Below are 18550 nucleotides of genomic sequence, written 5' to 3' on the forward strand. Positions count from 1 at the left end.
AGTGGTGGGTAATCCTTATCCATTGTTTATTTATTTATGAAACAGCCTAGGAGGTGGGACGTGTCTGGCTGTCCAAGTTTGAATAGGACCAATCAGGGTACAGCCAGCTTTGCTCTAATTGGCCCTGCCCCTGCAGCTCCCACCCTCCGTCCCTGGACTCTAGCCTCTTTGCTCTCAGACACCTCAATGCCTGGAGTCAGCAGGAGGTAAGAGGAAAGGTCCTGGGCAAAGGATCGTGGTCGAGGGCCTCTTGGCCTGCAAGGCTGGGCCTGCTGACGAGTGCCTCCCACCTGTCGATTGCTCATTATGGACTGCCAAGGAGCTGACTAGCTGATTGATAACGAGCTGCCCAACCCCCACCCGCCCCACTTGATTTGGCTGCGAGCGGCCGCCCAAGGCCACCTTAAGCTGCCTGGCCAGGGGCGGGGACCCTTTCAAGGCCCGTTCTTATATATTTTAATTTATATATATTTTATATATATTTTAATTTGTTCTAGATCAAATCAAGCCAGAACTTTCCTTAGAAGCCAAAATGACTAAACTGAGGCTATGGTACTTTGGTCACATTATGAAAAGGCAAGAGTCTTTCTATAAGACAGCTCTAAAAAAGAGAAAGAGGAAGTTCCAATGACTCTATAAAGGAAGCCATAGCCCTCAGTGCAAGATCTGAGCAAAGCTGCTAATTTTAGCAGTTTTGGGTGGGCATTAATTCATAGGAACACCATAAGTGAGGTGATGTAATGTAACACACCATGTTCACTTCTCTGCTTCCATATAGACTTCGTATTCAAGCATATTTCTTTACTTACAACTGTCTGCCTCGTGAGTTTTACAAACAAGCTCAGTTTGGTGTAGAGAGCCAGTTTGGTGTAGAGATTAGGAGTACGGATTTCTAATCTGGTGAGCCGGGTTCGATTTTGCACTGTCCCACATGCAGCCAGCTGGGTGACCTTGGGCTTTCCACGGTACTGATAAAGCTGTTCTGACCGAGCAGTGATATCAGGGCTATTTCAGCCTCACCCACCTCACAAGGTGTCTGTTGTGGGGAGAGGAAAGGGAAGGCGACTGTAAGCTGCTTTGAGACTCATTCAGCATATTAAAGAAAAGCGGCATATAAGAACCAACTCTTCTTCTTTACTTCCTATCCAATATTACTTATCCACTGCAGACAAATGTTCCCATTCATCACCCTTCTAGTAACTGGGAACTACTTCTCTTCCTCAAAAATACTTCTGAATCGCTAGCCACATGCCGACTGTCATTCTTCTGCAGCTGTCCCAAATTTAAACTCCCCCTCCCTTATACCTTCTCTCCACAGTTTTTTCTTCCAGCTCTTCCATTCCTCCTTGCACCCTTAATAGTGGCATATCTCTGTTATAAAATGTGTACCAACCTTTCCCTTCCCTAGTCCTTATTGCCTAGCAACAGCTGTAGCACTAGCTGCTACTCTAGAGTGTATCTCTTGTCTGACAGCAAAGGGAAAGAAAGAAGTAGAGCTGAGCTGATCTTTTCCTTAAGGATGCATTAGTAGATATGTTGGTGTGCTATCATAAAATCTCATGTCCATTTGATACTGCTGGCAAGCTGTAAAATTATTTTTACTTTTGTATTTCAGTCAAAGTTCAGGGACCTGGTCCAGATCCATTGAGGAATCAATAAAATCATAATTTGCCATTATTATTATTATTATTATTATTATTATTATTATTATTATTATTATTATTATTATTTAATTTCTAGACCGCCCTTCTCCCAATAGGTCTCAGGGCGGTTTACAACATAAATAGTTAAAATACAATAAAATCCCCATAAAAACCCCAATTAAAAGTTACATATAACATAACATATAGCGGCGGTGGTCACAATTCTGATCTTAGTTCAGCCTGGTGGAGAGAATAATGTTCAGAAGAGGGTGGCACCAATACAATAGATCTAACCATGATCTCGGTGTTAGAGATCTCAATATTGGAGGGGATCCTCTGATGGGTTAGTGGGAGAGCTGCCCTGGCCTCAACCATATGCCTGGCGGAAGAGCTCCGTCTTACAGGCCCTGCGGAAAGCTGGTAGATCCTGCAGGGCCCTTAGCTCTTCTGGGAGCTCGTTCCACCAGGTTGGGGCCAGGACTGAAAAGGCCCTGGCCCGGGTCGAGGCCAGGCGCACATCCCGTGGGCCCGGGACAACCAGTAAATTCATACCTGCAGAGCGGAGTGCCCTGCGGGGGGCATAAGCAACCAAGCGGTCCCGCAGGTAGATGGGACCCAGACCGCGTATAGCCTTAAAGGTCAATACCAATACCTTGAATCTGATTCGGAAACAGACTGGTAACCAGTGCAGATGACGAAGCACCGGCTGAATGTGGGCCCTCAAAGGTGTTCTAGTGAGGACCCTGGCAGCCGCATTTTGGACCAGCTGTAACTTCCGAGTCAAAGACAAGGGAAGGCCCGCGTAGAGCGAGTTACAGAAGTCTAATCTGGAAGTGACCGTTGCATGGATCACTGTGGCCAGGTGTTCCGAGGACAGGTAGGGCGCTAGTAGCCGGGCTTGGCGAAGATGGAAAAATGCTGTCCGAGCTACATTGGTGACCTGAGCCTCCATAGAGAGGGAGGCATCAAATGTCACTCCCAAATTCCTGGCAACTGGTGCAGGTGTTAATTGCACCCCGTTCAGGCATGGGAGGCGCGCTTCCTGGTCCTGCCCTCTTCTGCCCAGCCACAGGACCTCCGTCTTGGAGGGGTTGAGTTTCAGGCGACTCTGCCTGAGCCATCCAGCTACCGCTTCCAAACAGCTGGCAAATGTATCCGGGGTGGAGTCCGGCCGGCCGTCCATTAGGAAGTAGAGCTGGGTGTCATCCGCATATTGGTGGCAACCCAGCCCATAGCCCCGGACCAGCTGGGCTAGAGGGCGCATATAGATGTTAAAAAGTGTGGGAGAGAGTATCGCCCCCTGCGGAACCCCACAAGGGAGCTCACAAGGGCTCGACAAACTCTCCCCCATCGCAACCCTCTGCGTCCGGTTCTGGAGGAAGGAGACCAGCCATTGAAGCGCAGTCCCCCTTATTCCAGCTCCGGCGAGGCGGTGTACCAATAACTCGTGGTCGACCACATCAAATGCGGCTGACAGGTCTAGAAGCACGAGAATGGCGGAGCCGCCCCGATCCAGCTGGCGCCGGATATCATCCATGAGGGCGACCAGCACGGTCTCCACCCCGTGGCCAGGGCGGAAGCCAGACTGGTATGGGTCGAGGGCCGAAGTTTCATCCAAGAAACCTAGGAGTTGGTCCGCTGCGGCCCGCTCTATCACCTTACCCAGAAACGCCAAATGCGAAACTGGGCGGTAACTGGCGGGGTTCCGCGGGTCCAATGATGGCTTTTTCAGTAAGGGGCGTACCACTGCTTCCTTAAGCCCCTTGGGAAACTCTCCAGATGTTAAGGAGAGGTTGACAATCTCCCTCAAGGGGCCTCCTATCCGCTGGTCGCCCGATTTGAGCAACCAGGACGGACAGGGATCCAAGGGGCAAGTGGTTGCCCTCACTGAACCCAGTAACTTGTCCACTTCGGTTACAGAGAGCCGCCTGAAGCCATCAAACACTAACCCCCTTGACGGCCACGGAGCTTCCAGTTCACTAACTGTATCAATCGTGGCAGGTAGGTCACGGCGGAGCGACAGGACTTTGTCCGCAAAATAGCTTGATAATGCCACACAGCTCAATTCCAATTCCCTTATCGTTTGTCGCCCTTCTTCCAGGGCGGTAAGTGATCTAATTACCTTAAATAATTGTGCTGGGCGAGAGCTTGCGGACGCGATTTCTGCGGCGTAGAAGTCTCGTTTCGCCGCTTTCACCGCATTCTCATACGCCTTCATAAGCGTGCGATGAGATGTCCTTGTAGCTTCGTCACGAGTCTTCCTCCACACTCGCTCAAGCCGTCTCACTTCCTTCTTCCTCTCCCGAAGCTCCTGGGAATACCATGGAGCCTGTTTGAGGCGAAGGCGGAGAGGGCGCCTAGGAGCAATCTCGTCAATGGCGGCCGTAAGGCGGGACTGCCAGTCCTCCACCAAGGCCGTCAACGAGGTGCCGGAGGGCATCGGGTCCCGCAGGGCATTCAGGAATCTCTCAGATTCCATGAGTCTCCGCGGGCGGACTAGAATACGTCCGTCACCCAAACGGAGAGGGGGTGGTATCCTCAGTCGAGCCTTCAGGGCATGGTGGTCTGACCATGGAACGATGTTATTCGCCACCAGATCTACCGCTACACCTGCACCAAAGATCAAATCGAGGGTGTGACCAGCCTGATGGGTGGGACCAGCAACAATCTGCGAGAACCCTAGTGTCTCCATGGCTGACACTAGATCCAGGCCAAGTCCTGAAGACGGCGCATCCGCATGAACGTTGAAGTCCCCCAAAACTAAAAGTTTTGGGTACTGCAATGTCCAGGCAGCCACCGCCTCCAGCAGGCCTGGCAGGGAATCGGGCGGAGCAGTGGGTGCTCGGTACACCAACCAGATCGCCACGTTCTCGACCGATTCCCACCCAAGACCGACACACTCAATCCCCGGAATCGTTGGCGCAGGGAGAGCCCTGAAGGAGAAGGTGTCTCTGACCAGAATTGCCACCCCCCCTCCCCTCCCATGGAGCCGGGGTTGATGCAGGACGGAAAACCCAGGCGGTGCCAGATCTTTCAAGGCGACGGTCTCGCCTTCACGCACCCAGCTTTCCGTCACGCAAGCCAGGTCAGCCTCATGCCTTACGAAGTAATCCCGCAGGGTTGAGGACTTGTTGTTTATTGACTTGTTGTTTATTGACCATGTTGCTGTGCTGAGGTATCTCTGGTCCCAGTGATGCTGGGGAACAAGTGGTACATCTCATGAAATCATAGTAAAGGCTATGGTTAATAAATAATCTTCAGATAATAGTTGCAGATTCTGATTTGGAGCTGAAAAAGTGTAGTTACTGAAACAGTAACTTTGGATATTAAAGTCTAGTTAGAACCATAATTGTGTTTTGAGAGTTTATAGTTCCTCATAGTTGCTTAAGAGTTTTGTAGAAACCTTGGATAGGTGTGAATACATAAGAGAAACTTCTCTCTAACTTACCACTTAGGTTTGTAAGTAGGTTAAAACTTTCTTAAAGTGAATATACTCCTGCATTTTGGTGCCTTAAAGTAGAGGTAGTCAACTAATGGTCCTCCAGATGTTCATGGATTACAATTCCCATGAGTCCATGTCAGCAAACACTGGCAGGGGCTCATGGGAATTGTTGTCCATGGACATCTGGACCACAGGCTGACTACCCCTGCCTTAAAGGAAGTGAAGATAATTTTCTTTGAGTTTGTTAAATTTTCACAAAAAAGGTACAAGTTCTTAAATCTGTATTTATATGAGAAATATACCAAACACTTGGTTTGTATAGTCTACAGGTTTTGTTTTGTGCACTACCAATGATTATCTGTTTTTTTAATGCTAAATATTTGTATCAATGATGTAGATGAGGGTGTGAAAGGACTGATTAAATTTGCAGATAAATCAAATTTGGTGGATTAGTGAATAGATCAGAAGATAGAGATAAAATGCAACCATCAGACTTGGATATATTAGAAAAAATTGGCATATGAAACAAAATGTGATTAACCAAGATAAATGTACCTGGGTTGTAAAACTGTTAAGCATGAATGCATGATGAGGGATACTCTTCAGAGCAGTAGTGTGTGTGAATGGGGTCTTGGGATTTTGGTAGACTGCTAATTGAATATGAGCACCCATTGTGATGCAGCAGGAAAGAAGACACGTTCAGTCTGATGGTGTGTCAATAGATGCATAGTTAGTAGTGAAATATAGGATTTGTCACCCTGCATGTGTGGGGGGTTGGACTGGATGGTCTTTAAGCTTTGTGATGCCCCTTTTCCACTCACACAATCACCCTCTATAGCTTGCTGTTTCTCAAGTTAAGGATTACAAATAGGTCACATTCACATCCTTCTTATCTCCTAAAATATAGAGAGAGTAATGACCATTTCACATATCAGGTCCTCTCAGTCACAGAGACATCCACATACAGGGTAGCTGGCCTTCCCCCTTGAATAACTGCCCCTCATTCAAACACTTCACTGAATTATTGAGGTTGGGGACTCAAACACTGCCCCATCCTTTCTTTTTCTCTCTCTCTTTCACTCACACACATACACACATACATATATACACACATTTCCAGCATATTAACTAGTGTGAGTGTTTGTTTCTTTCCTGGAGATACAAAGCTCACAGGGTTATAAGATTCTTTTATTTATGGATTGAAGAAAACATTAAAGAAAGTAAGATAGAGGTGACAATATTTCTGGAACTTTGGAGAATTTCCCTATTTTGGTATCTTGGATCTTATGTTACAGATTTACTCGTTTTAGTCAGCTATCTTTAAGCAGATCTTCACGCCAGCTTCACTCAGATATTTCCTTATTCCTCTCAACTCCCCTGGTGCCAACTCCCAACTTCCCTCTTCATTCTAACTGCTGTTAGACGCTCTTAGGGGCAGGCAGAACTGAACCTACAACAGGCCTCTTCCAGATTTTTTTATTCTGTGTAGGTATAAGCAAGATGTTGCTAGCTTAAATTTATGTAACTGGCATTTCCAGATATTGTAATAGCTGATGTGTATTACCTATTTGAAGCTGGCATTGGACTAGTCTTGAAGGCAGCCTTCTGTTCCCAACTGCATTTCTGAACCTCCCTAGAAATAGGAAAAAGGGAATAAACCTCCTTTCTTTAGTCCGAAAACACAGATATTATGACTCTGGAGAATCTTGGTATCTGCCTTCTGGTGGCAGAAGGATGATATCATAAGTATGTATTTGTGTTAAAGGTGGTAAGTAGGACTTGAAGCCTAATCTGGAAAGCCAATGAGGTGAACTGTATGTTGTTCTGCAACTTGCATATAACAAGCCTTGCACGCTCACGCACCTAGTTGCTTTTATACTCATAATTATTATGGACCCGTGTGTGCCTTGTCAGTATGGATGTGGTACCTTACAGAGAATAGGAGCAGATGGGAATTACATTCCAGGAGAAAACTGGCTGGCAAGGACATTGGGTGTTAGCACTGAATGTTACTGGTCTTGGGATGCCAAGAAGAAAGGCAAAGGGGTGTTTGCTAGTGTGTATAAGTTTCATAAGTTTCGGCATTGGAGGTAAGTATGCAGCTTTTATGAAATACATCAAACATTTGATGGCATAATATGCATTTTATAAAATCCATAATTACTTGTCTCTTTACATCCCATAATATATTTGTTCTGAATTATTTAAGTTATTATTAATTAAGTTGTATTTATTTATGGTCTGCCTTTCACTGAAACCGAAGGTAGATAAGAGAATAAAAACAATGTACTCATGCAGGATAAGGCATCTAATGAACAGTGTAATAGGACTAGGATTATAGAAAAAGAAAATATTGTGAACAGCAAACTGCCTAAGGTATAATCTTAGTGATGTACTAAGTGGAATTACAGGAGTAGAAGACAATGCAATAAAGCAGGCTAATACCTTGAACAATATTTGCAGTAGATTGCAATCTTTATTCAATTAAAGTATTATATGTAGGTCTATTCCAGTAGGTCATGTTGACTCAATTTTGAGGGAATTTTTAATTGGACATATGCCTCCATATAATTTGTTCCCCTCATTAGCCTTGGTGGGTGAAGAAAGCAAGTTTAAACAGGTATGATTCGGTAGCTATATGTATGCCTCTCAGACTTGAAGTGTGTTCTTTACCACTAATTCTGTGTCACTAAAAGTCATCCCTGCCCATTTGTCATTGCCTCAGAGCTCTTGTACTGCTAAACATTTTTAGTGCCATATAATTATAAATGCAGCACTATAGTGCAGAATTCAGACCAGCACTATTAATACATTGGCTTCCAGATCTATAGTAAATATAGTGCTTCTTTGTAATACCACAGTAATGCCAATGACAAGATATGCTAGTAATAAAGAGTGGCCTCACTGTTCACTCCTCAAATGTCTCATTAACATCACTGAGCTATTCCTAAAGTAAGTTCTTTGTAGCATTAACATGGTCATTAGTTGGTATGAAATAGTTACCAGCATTATCCTGTGCAGAGTTAAGCATACCCCAATTAATTTCTATAGGCTTGAGTACCACTACTGTGATTAAGATTTGATAGCATCCTTTTGCCATTCTTTTGATAGTCCAGAGAGAGCCGAGTACTGTTTATGACCTTAACATGTAAAAAAAAGTCTTTGCACTGCTGCTGTCAAATGCAGGTAGACAATAAACAGCAATAAAATGTCCAGGTTGACAATAAAAATACAGCAGTAGGTGCTGTACAGAAACTCAAATGGATTCTTGGTTGTGGTTTGCAGTCTATGTGAAGACAACCTAAGATGGAAAAAAGGGGATAAAAGATGCAGATATTCAGGCACAAAGTATATTTCATTGATAGCCAGATGGTGAGAGGCAGTTGGATTTGTGAAAATATGAGGGGACTTATTTAAAATGCTTTTGAGAAGGGAACGTAATGGATGTGAGAAAAAGAGAGCATTCCATGGAGAAGCAAGAGCAAAAAAGCAAAGGGTGGGTGGGGTATTTAGTGACAAAACAGATTTAATACACAGAAGAGAATCATAAAGAATGACATTCATAGAGTAATTGGAACTGAATATATATTCACAAATAAGTTAAATGTGCACATAGTTAGTAAAATAGATTCTAAATATTGGCTTGCTGTACTATATTGGCTATTTAGGCTTGAACACATAGCCACTGTGCCTTAGAATTTAAGCCTGATTTACTGTACCTATATTGACTTTAATCCAAATACAATAAACTTGGATTAGAATTAATTTAGGTTGCTTTCAGAATTTCGTTCTACTAAAGTAAGGGTTCTAGGATAAGGAATCATGTGCCATGTGAACACAACAATTCTTTAAGAGTCTCTCAGCAATGATGTGTAGTCCTCTTAAATAGGACAACATTGTAGTCTAAAAGCAGATTACAACCTTGAAATCCTTGGTTTTAAAGTTGTTAAATAGTAATACAGTGCTTCAGAGAAAAGAACATTTATTTAAGGTATTAGGAACACAAAACCCATAGTGAGATGGTGACAGAAAAGTAAAATGTGTTTCATTTTTAAACTTCTAGCTGAACAAGCAAGCTGGTTTTAAATGAACAATCCTTTGGAAATCTGTTGCTTTTTAACCTTTTCCATGTGTTGGTTCTAAGTGGAATCTGTTCAGCCCTGGTGCAGTAAAAGTTTACAGAGCATTCATGTATTTCTCTTTTCCCACCACTGTAGTTGTTTTGTTAGGTTAGAACATTATTATTGCACTGAGCTATGTGCTAAATGATACAGATACAGGTTCACTGTAACTGCTTTATAAGTATTTTTTTTAAATAATGCACATTCTGAAGTTGGGCTAAGACTTAAATACTAAGATTAATGTTGCTTTTTACATACTGCTCTGAAGCAATATTTATTTCTATGTGGCATTTTTTACTGCTGTTCTACCACATCACTGTTCTGTAACCTGCTAATATTGTTCTTTTACAGGTATACCAAACTGGGATATGCTGGTAATACAGAACCACAATTCATCATTCCCTCATGTAAGTTTATTTTCTTTTTGCACTAAGTAAACTGTAGTTAAGAATATATCTTAGCATTCTGCATCATCTAATGTAGGCCATTGTTGTAAGAATTCATGTATGAGTATGATGAAACCAGGAAGTATATGATACTTTTAATGTGTGAACTGTACATGGGGAAAAATGAAAAATATGTATATTCAGAAGTTCAGGTAAGGTTTATTAATTAAGAAGGAGCAGTTTGGATTTTGAGAAACACATTTTAATAATGTGGGTTCTGTATTCAGTCTTATATAGCAAATTACTTGTCAGGGACATTGAGGTGTTCATTGCCACTTTAAAATAACATTTATCTGTAAATGGATTTCTGTTGCTATCCAAGTATTTTAAAACCTTTTAAAATTATAATTTAATGTGTTTGAGATTAATAATGGGGGTAGATTACCATAATTAAATTTTGTTAAGTGACTTCTTGTCTTATTTGGTAATGCTTGACAAAGCTTTTATCTCGTTTTCAAATAATTCTGAAGACTTAGTGGATTTAACTTTCTGTTTGCTATGTTATTTTACTTTTCATTGAAGCCTGTTTCATATGCGAGAAATCCAGATTAGACTGGATAACTCAAGTTGGTCTAGGAAATCTATTCTTTTAACCTTTCCAGTGTGTTGGTCCTAGGTGATTAGTTAAAACAATCTAATTAAATAGCATGTGCCTTTGGAGAACAAACCCTGACTTACTTCAGGATTTTGATGCTTCTGTCATTGGATAGCTTCTTGTGGCCCATTGCTGGTTTGCAGAATAATTACAATATTTGCTGGTGTATAAGACTACTTTTCCCCCCTGAAAAACATGCCTCCAAGTGGGGGGGTCGTCCTATACGCCGGATGCACTTCAGTTGGGATAGACATAGCTGCCCATAGTGGCCCATAGTACTGTAATGTAATGTAACAAACTCTATATTTTGAATGGAAATGTTGGGGGGTCGCCTTATACGCCCAGTCGTCTTATACACCGGCAAATACGGTATTAAAACAGTGGCAGGCTCTTCATGCTCTGCGGTCCGTTTCCTCTGACTGAAATGCAGCTTACAATTGCAAGACTTCTCCCGAGCTGGATATCCCAGGCTAACCTGATCTTGCCAGATCTCAGAAACTAAGTAGGGTCAGTTCTGGTAAGTATTTGGATGGGACACCTCCAAGGAAGTTCAGAGTCACTATGCCAGGGTTTCATGAAACCCTGGGATTCCTTGGCCATCTTTGAAGCATTTCCTGAATGGTGGCAGTTAATTCATTTAAAATATTTTTTTAATTGTTAAACATTTACCAGATGATATGACTATATAAAGTCAGGTTGATTGACCTACCCCCTCCCAGAATGTCCAATGAGGGACCTGGAGGGATGGGAAGGGGAGGTGCTTAGAGTGGGCATGTACACAGCTATGCTTTCTAACCATATTGTGCACGAGCGCACCAGTTCTGGTGTTTCTTGAAGCCTGAAGAATGTTTCAGGGGTTTCTCAATAGTATAGAAATTGAGAAAGGCTGCACTATGCAGAGACAGGCAATGGCAAGCCACCTCTAAATGTTTCTTACTTTGAAAACCATATGGGCTTGCCATAAGATGGCTACAACTTGATGGCAAATGAATAAATAAGATAGTAAGACTTCTTTCATGGAGACTTTTAATGTGTCCCATAGAATCTATATCTATTTTTGGGAAGGCTTTTAAAAGTCTCTTCAAAATTGAGCCCTCGTATAACTGCCATTAGTTTTTGAGTTGTTGTTGTTGTTGTTGTTGTTGTTGTTTGCTTTGTTTGCTTCAGTGTGAAGGAAATTGCTGTTCAGGGGATTGTAATATTGCTTTATGAAATTAAAGCATTTTATTAGTCTTCTCTCCTTGAGGCCAGATATATGAATAATTACAGTGAGTGCAAACTCTTTCAATAAACGATAACCTAACATGCGACTTAACTGCAGTCAACCTTTGATAAGCAACTAGTGTTTATCCTTCAGTGGGGGAAGTCCTCCAAAACTGATTAGGTCACGCCTCCCGCACTCCAGGCAGGGCTATGCATTTTTTAAATTACTTTCCAGGACAGAGAGGAGGTTGTCCTTCTAGTTTGGATAGCCCTGCCTCTCCAGAAGGATGTTCAAAGCACAGCTCTTCTACTTGCTTGTGGAAGCCTATCTTAGTTGGTTGGAAATGGATGGAGGAAGATCCAGGGCTCTGGATTTTTGAAAAAGAAAGGGAAGCAGCGGGACAAGTAAGCCCTGTCCAAGGCAATGGACAGAGTGGAGGCTGAGGCAGAACTTAAGGAAATCAGTCCTGACCCCAAGGAGACCATCACGGGCCAAGGTTCCAGATCCTGCATTAGCTCTACATTCCCTCCAGCAAGAGCAGTGGCATGCGACCCTGTAGCACCAGGCTTGGCTGAGCTCAGAAAAAAAGGGGCTGCCATGGATACACAGTGCCTCAGACAGCCCAAAATCGCAGGAGGCCATTCCTATGTGAAGCTGGAGGCTGCAGGAATATTGGGAAGAAAAGGAAGCTTAGATGGTGGGAAGAAAAGGAAGCCTGGTTTTGGCACAGCATCCCAGGATGGGGTTTTATCAGGCTGGGATTTCTTCCTTTCTTAAAGTCCCAGGAGCCACAGCAGGCCTATCTGTGGCATTAGGAGCCCACAACGTGGTGGACACACAAGCCTTTTCTGCTCTTTTTGCTCTGCCTCCACAAAATTAGTCTGAGGTCTGAATGCTACCCACCAGAGATGGGGAGGGACTTAGAAGTAGACCTCCTAGAGTCCATAGACAGCAGGACTGAGCTGCAGGCTAGAAGCAGTAAAGGTAAAGGTATCCCCTGTGCAAGCACCGAGTCATGTCTGACCCTTGGGGTGACGCCATCTAGCGTTTTCTTGGCAGACTCAATACAGGGTGGTTTGGCATTCCCTTCCCCAGTCATTACTGTTTTAACCCCCAGCAAGCTCGGAAGGATGGAAGGCTGAGTCAACCTTGAGCCGGCTGCTGGGATCGAACACCCAGCCTCATGGTCAGAGCTTCAAATAGCATGTCGGCTGCCTTACCACTCCTGAAATCTCCTCTTCCTCATCTGTGGGTAAGGAATGGCAGATGCAAACATATCCCAGAGTATTGTGATGGGGGAGCTGTCAAAGGAGCCAAGAGAAGTAGAGGTATCTACCAAGTAGATGAAGACCACTAGAAGGAATAATTCTGAATCAGAGAGGGAGGACGCTCATTCAATAGTGACTTCGGTGGCTGTCACATTGGATGGAGAGTAAGGAGAATGGTCTGGGGAAGTGTTTGATAGGAATAGGCAATTCTTCCAGACTTTTCCAGCAAGAGCACATAAGACTGCTCAAGAAAGTCACATCAACTTAGAATTTTACCTTGGAAACAGCAGGGAAGCCTGCATCTTCAGTTTCTGCAAACCTGGACTCTAAGGGTTTTAAGAGATCACCTAAGAGGTTGGCTGTGTGCACAGAATGGTCAGTGGCATGTGGTAGTATGCCCCTTAACTGTGGCAAAAAATAACAAAACTACACTCTTCCATAGAATATGATGGGACATCTGAAAAGTCCCTCTTTACAGATGTACCAGTAGTCACCTTGCACTTTGGAAGATGGAGAGAATGTCGTCAATAACCCCATTGACAGACATAATGAGACTATGCAAAGAATTGTTACGAAGCTGCATCATGTATTAGAACACCAGCTGTTTTGTCTAATTTTTCCTGAGCCATTATTTGTTTGGGAGGACAACCTCTTGCAGGATCTAAAGCCACTGACTATGAAGAGGACCTTGCTAAAATTCAAGAGAGCAGCTCAGTTTGCATCAGATATGTCACTGGAGTTTATTCAGTTTGCTGCAAGAGCACAGGCAAACATCATAAGACTAAAATTTTAGCTAAAGAACTGGAAAGTGGACACTCTCCAAATCCATGTTGTCTTCAGAAATGTTTCTCAGGTGTCTGCTGTCTGGAAGTCAGCATTAGACAAAGTTTTAGTGTAGATAAAGGAAAAGAGTGCTGCCATCCACATTGACGTTCAGAGATAAGAAGTACAAAGCCTTTTTAGACATTTCGTACATACAGGACCTCCAACCAGATGACAACAATAAAAATTCAAGAGGGGGATATCCCTTTTCCTACTTTTCTATGTTCCAACAATGAAAGGTTTCTGACCAATAAACAACATGAGAGAATGGCACCAGGGAAAAAGTCCTCAGCCTGTGGAAGGAGACCACCACAGACTGCTGGGTGCCCACGATTGCAGAGTCTGGTTACAGAATACAGTTTATTTATTCTCCTCCACATAAGTTTATTATGGATAGGGGGAAATTATGTTTGTCATTTAAAAATTAACTATTCACAGAATGTCAGGCAGGCTATTTGTTTAGAAGATTTTTATGGGTATTATACATGGAGAATAGGTTCACCAGTGGCTTAATTAGCCACAATCACTAAACAAAACTTCTGTGTTCTGAGTCAGTAGTCCTCTGAATCTCACAGAGGGTGGAGAAGGGAGTAGGAAACTGCTTTGGCCTCATGCCTAGCCTGCAGGCCTTCTGGTAATACCTGGTTGTCCATTGTGTGAATCATTGGCATGATGTGGCATGTTACATTTGTTGTGATTAGACACAATTGTGCAGACTGCAGTTTGAACCATTGTAGCTAGTAAAAACACAAGTTTTATGTTACCAGGTATGATTAGGAATATAACATTTAGGGTGATGTAGTTTGTGAGGAGGGGAAAGGAATACAGAGTATCATGTCAGCCCATGTTGAGGATCATGGTTTTCCATTGTTAGTATGCATATTAGTATGTATATTTACTTTAAAAGCAGAAATTTTACAAGAAGTAGAAAGATGTTGGGCCAGTTGCTGATGTCTAGAAATGATTATTCACATTTACTTTCCATGTTTTAAAATGCATAACAGCTTGATAATAGACTCAAATACTGTTCACTGGTTATCTTCTGAGCACCCTTTCATATGTGGAAATTTTATAAATCCTTACCAAAAGTGTAGATTGTACCAGATTATTTCCTATATATGCTGATGAGTTCTTTTTAGATATGACTTCTAAGACTTTTAATTAGCAACTGAACTACGGAGAACCCACAAACCCAGTGTTGCATAATGGCCATCTTTTTGTTCCTGCTCTGCAGAGGAACACATTTTGGAGTGTAGGATTCCCACCACTTGGGCAGGGAGGCTGGTCTAAGCACTCCAACTTCCTGTCTCACCTCTGGGAGTTGCCCCTGCACAATTGGCTTCCTGCCTCAATAAGGAGTATAGTTTTGGAGCAAAACGCTAAACCTTTTTATACTAGTCTTTCACCTAGACTGATTTCATAACTGAGGGAGAGTTTCTTGAACTCTTTATTTATAATTAAAACATAAAAAGACAAACTTACCTCTGAAAATGATGGAGATCCTCTCCTTCTTCCTTTGGTCTCTTGCAATGGGAGCTCCCTCACTCAGTCTAAATCAGAGTGGCCAAGGAAGACTGCTGTGGCTCAAACTCAAAAGCATTTAAAATGCACTATAAAAGGGCACTCAAACTGCTTAGGATGCAAATGGCTCTCTCAGCTGCCAGTTCGGTTCCTCGGGGTTACAGTGGTATACCAGATTGCCCCTACTGGATATTCCCTGTTTCTTTTAGCTGCCAGTTTGGTCCCTAAGGACTATGATGGCACACCAGGCTCTCTTGGCTATCAATTTGGCTCCAGGGGCCTTTGATGGCATGCCTGCCTCTTGTGTTGGCTGCCCCCAAATCAGAGGCACTCCTCTGGATCTTCAGGGGGTGAAGTGCTCCACATAATCCCTTCTGAGGTTATGCATGCATAGACAGCCTGTGTCCTTGCTTGGCTGAGATCATGGAATTTTAAAGAGAGAGCCCTGAGAGAGGAGTTGCAAGGCATACAAGAGCACTCCTCTCCCACCACATCTCAAGGATCCAAGTGTTCCAAACCAGTCACCCTTGCTTACCCATAGGAGGGGCATGCTTCATCCTGAGGCCCTCACTCTCATTGGCCCACAAAGGCGGTCCAGAAAGAGTATTCCTCTACTGCTACCCTTGCCAAGGTCTAGGGCAACCCTTTAGGGATGGACGGACTCTAATTACAGTTAGGACCCAAGAGAGAGGTGGGAGAGTTTTCCTCAGTGGAGATGCCCATAATTGCTGACAAACCCATGTGCTTCTTTAATGTGGACAACTATTACTCCCTATTTTCCAAAGTTATCCTGGCCCTGCAAGGGAACTCTTGGGTAGTAAATCAGGCCCCATGTGAACAAGGAATTTTTTCTCCCAGAGCTCCTTCGTCAGAGAGATTGGTTTCCTTTCCCTGATTTTTTTCAGAAGGCTGATAAAGAAAGAGTGGTCCAAGATTATATCTAACAGGCGTTAATAACCAAGACCTAATGACTTTTAAATCTTATATTTGTTACTCAATTAGATGCTGTAACCCACCCTGAGCCTCTGGGGAAGGGTGTGTTAAAAATATAACTATTATTTTCCAAATGATACCAGAGGCTTTATTCCTTCACTCCTCATGCCATGGAATTATAGCAGGTTCCTCTAGTGGACACTCCACTGGCCTGATCACAAAGGATAGTTTCAGATCCATGATGGATTGGACAGAAAAGCAGGCTTTGCACTAGTTCCATTAGGTCATGGCAGTGACCATCAGGCCAGCCGCTACTGCCATAATCTCTAGAGCAGTCATTGTGTGGGCCTGGAAGCTGGTGTGGCCACTCCAAGTGACCATAGAAGGGCAATAAAAGGCACCAATCGTGTTCTCAAAGTGGTCCTCCTTTGAAACGGCTGTGGCAAAGTGAGAAGACCTAAGTAAATTAGCTTGTTAAAATTACATGCTTGTTCACTCAGACTACTTAATCATCAGTACTAATATTATGTTGTAAAGCTCTAACTCCATGTTACGAATTCTTAAGTGAGATTAAATTAGAAAGTTGTTTTTTAAATGCATCCTAGAGATACTACATGTTTCCAAGTCATAGGAATATTACCCCCTCCAGTTTTAGTACTGCATGCAGCATACTTCTGTAATGTTAAGACTGAAGAGTCTCTGTAATTGAACCATTTTTTTTTCATCAAAGGTATTGCAATTAAGGAATCAGCCAAAGTTGGCGATCAAGCACAAAGAAGGGTTATGAAAGGTGTTGATGATTTGGATTTCTTTATTGGAGATGAAGCAATAGAAAAACCTACATATGCAACAAAGGTATGTAAAATTGAAATGAATGCCTCTAAATTCTGTGGCTTACTGATGGCTTCTTTGAAGGTAAAATGTGTCCCAAACTATAATAGCAAGCATCCTTTCTGGGGTTGGTCTCTGTAAGACAATACACTAGTGCAAATATCATACAAGAATATAAGAAGGACGGTCTAATAATTAAACCAAACAGAGAGAAACAGACCTATCCACTGGCAATATAATAAATGTATTCATAAAAGAAAGAAAAGTGTCCTATTTTTGTAGTTTTGTAGTTTTCCTTGTTTTTGTAGTTTTCCTTATCCATTTTCAGTGAGAGTCTGTGGCCAGTATTATACTATTAATATATATAAGACTTGTCACTGATGGAAGACTCTCACTGAAAATGGATATTACCTGGATTTTGTTTTGACGGAAGTCCTACAGAATAAAGAAATAAGGAAAACTACAAAAATAGTACACTAGTGCATTCAGTTTTCAGATAGAATGAATATAGCATATATTTCTTAGAAAATGATTACAATTTATTTTCTTGTATTTGTTTGTTTGTTTGTTTGTTTATTTATTTATCCTTCAGGGCTAGCAAGGAATTCAGTATATTATTTTAGGCTTACAGAAAGCCTCTGGGAGAAAAGTTAGGCTGATAGACAGTGTCTTATCCAGTCAGCTTGAGGTCTGAGATGCAATTTGCATCTGTTTTCACAGGTTTCTCATGGTCCCTTACAATAAATAGGATAACTGAAATGAGATCTTTCATAGAGCTGGTTTTGTCCACTTTTTCTAATAATTAAAACACCACAAGCAAGCAATGGAATAAATATCCCATGGCCAATAAAATGGCATAATGTGATTCTAACATGACATGCCTCAGTCACCTTGTTTTGCCATAAGCTTCTACTGCAAGTCATCACTTTTTGTAAAAATTCTTCTTTTGGAATTCATTGTCTGTTTTGCTGTATTAATTGTGCTCTGGGGTTGATTGTAACATCCATATATCCCCATTTACTAGAAATAAATAGATCTTTAATATAATTTTATAGAAGTGATGGAGTTTGCTTTAGAACCTACCAGAGGTGTCCCAGAGGCAACTGGCTCATCAGTGTTAGAAAAAGGATGTTAGATCCATGGACTGATATAGCAAGGCTATCTTGGTCACCCTGATATATACAGCTCGGCATAAAGTAACTGGAATAGAGCATTTTTGTTGTATCTAGGATGTTTTATGCCAAAATAAAGGCATTTTGCACTAAATTTCTGCAAACATTAAATAGGGGAAGGTAAACATTTTGGACTGTAACTTTTAAAATAAAATTAATTTTTAGGAAATAATTCTGTATAGAAAATAAATCTGTTTATTCTATACAGAATTACTTCCTATAAATTTCATGTTAAATGGCAATATTGTCTTGCAATTTATTTGGTAATATGTGATACACAGTTGTTTCTATAACACAACATAGCTTATAATACATTTTGTACAGTGGCCAATCCGTCATGGAATAGTTGAAGACTGGGACTTGATGGAGAGATTTATGGAACAAGTTATCTTCAAATATTTAAGGGCAGAACCTGAAGACCATTATTTTCTATTGGTGAGTACAAACTATTTACTCCAGAAAACAGGAAAAAGGATACAATTATCCTTTTACTATAGAAGAATACATTTTTAGCTTTACAGTGATCAAGAGAATCTAATAATAAACAATTGC

General features: G+C 42.2%; 1 protein-coding gene across 1 annotated transcript in view; it reads left to right on the top strand.

Moving 5' to 3' along the window:
- Positions 1–18550, top strand: part of ACTR3 (actin related protein 3) — a 61855-nt gene that overhangs the window by 22139 nt on the left and 21166 nt on the right. The window contains exons 2-4 of the mRNA XM_077320275.1: positions 9558–9613; positions 16726–16850; positions 18323–18433. Coding sequence (XP_077176390.1) covers positions 9558–9613; positions 16726–16850; positions 18323–18433 — 292 coding nt within the window. The remainder of the gene's footprint in view (positions 1–9557; positions 9614–16725; positions 16851–18322; positions 18434–18550) is intronic.

The sequence above is a fragment of the Paroedura picta genome, chromosome 2 (genome assembly GCF_049243985.1).
Source record: "Paroedura picta isolate Pp20150507F chromosome 2, Ppicta_v3.0, whole genome shotgun sequence".
Classification (NCBI taxonomy): Eukaryota; Metazoa; Chordata; class Lepidosauria; order Squamata; family Gekkonidae; genus Paroedura; species Paroedura picta.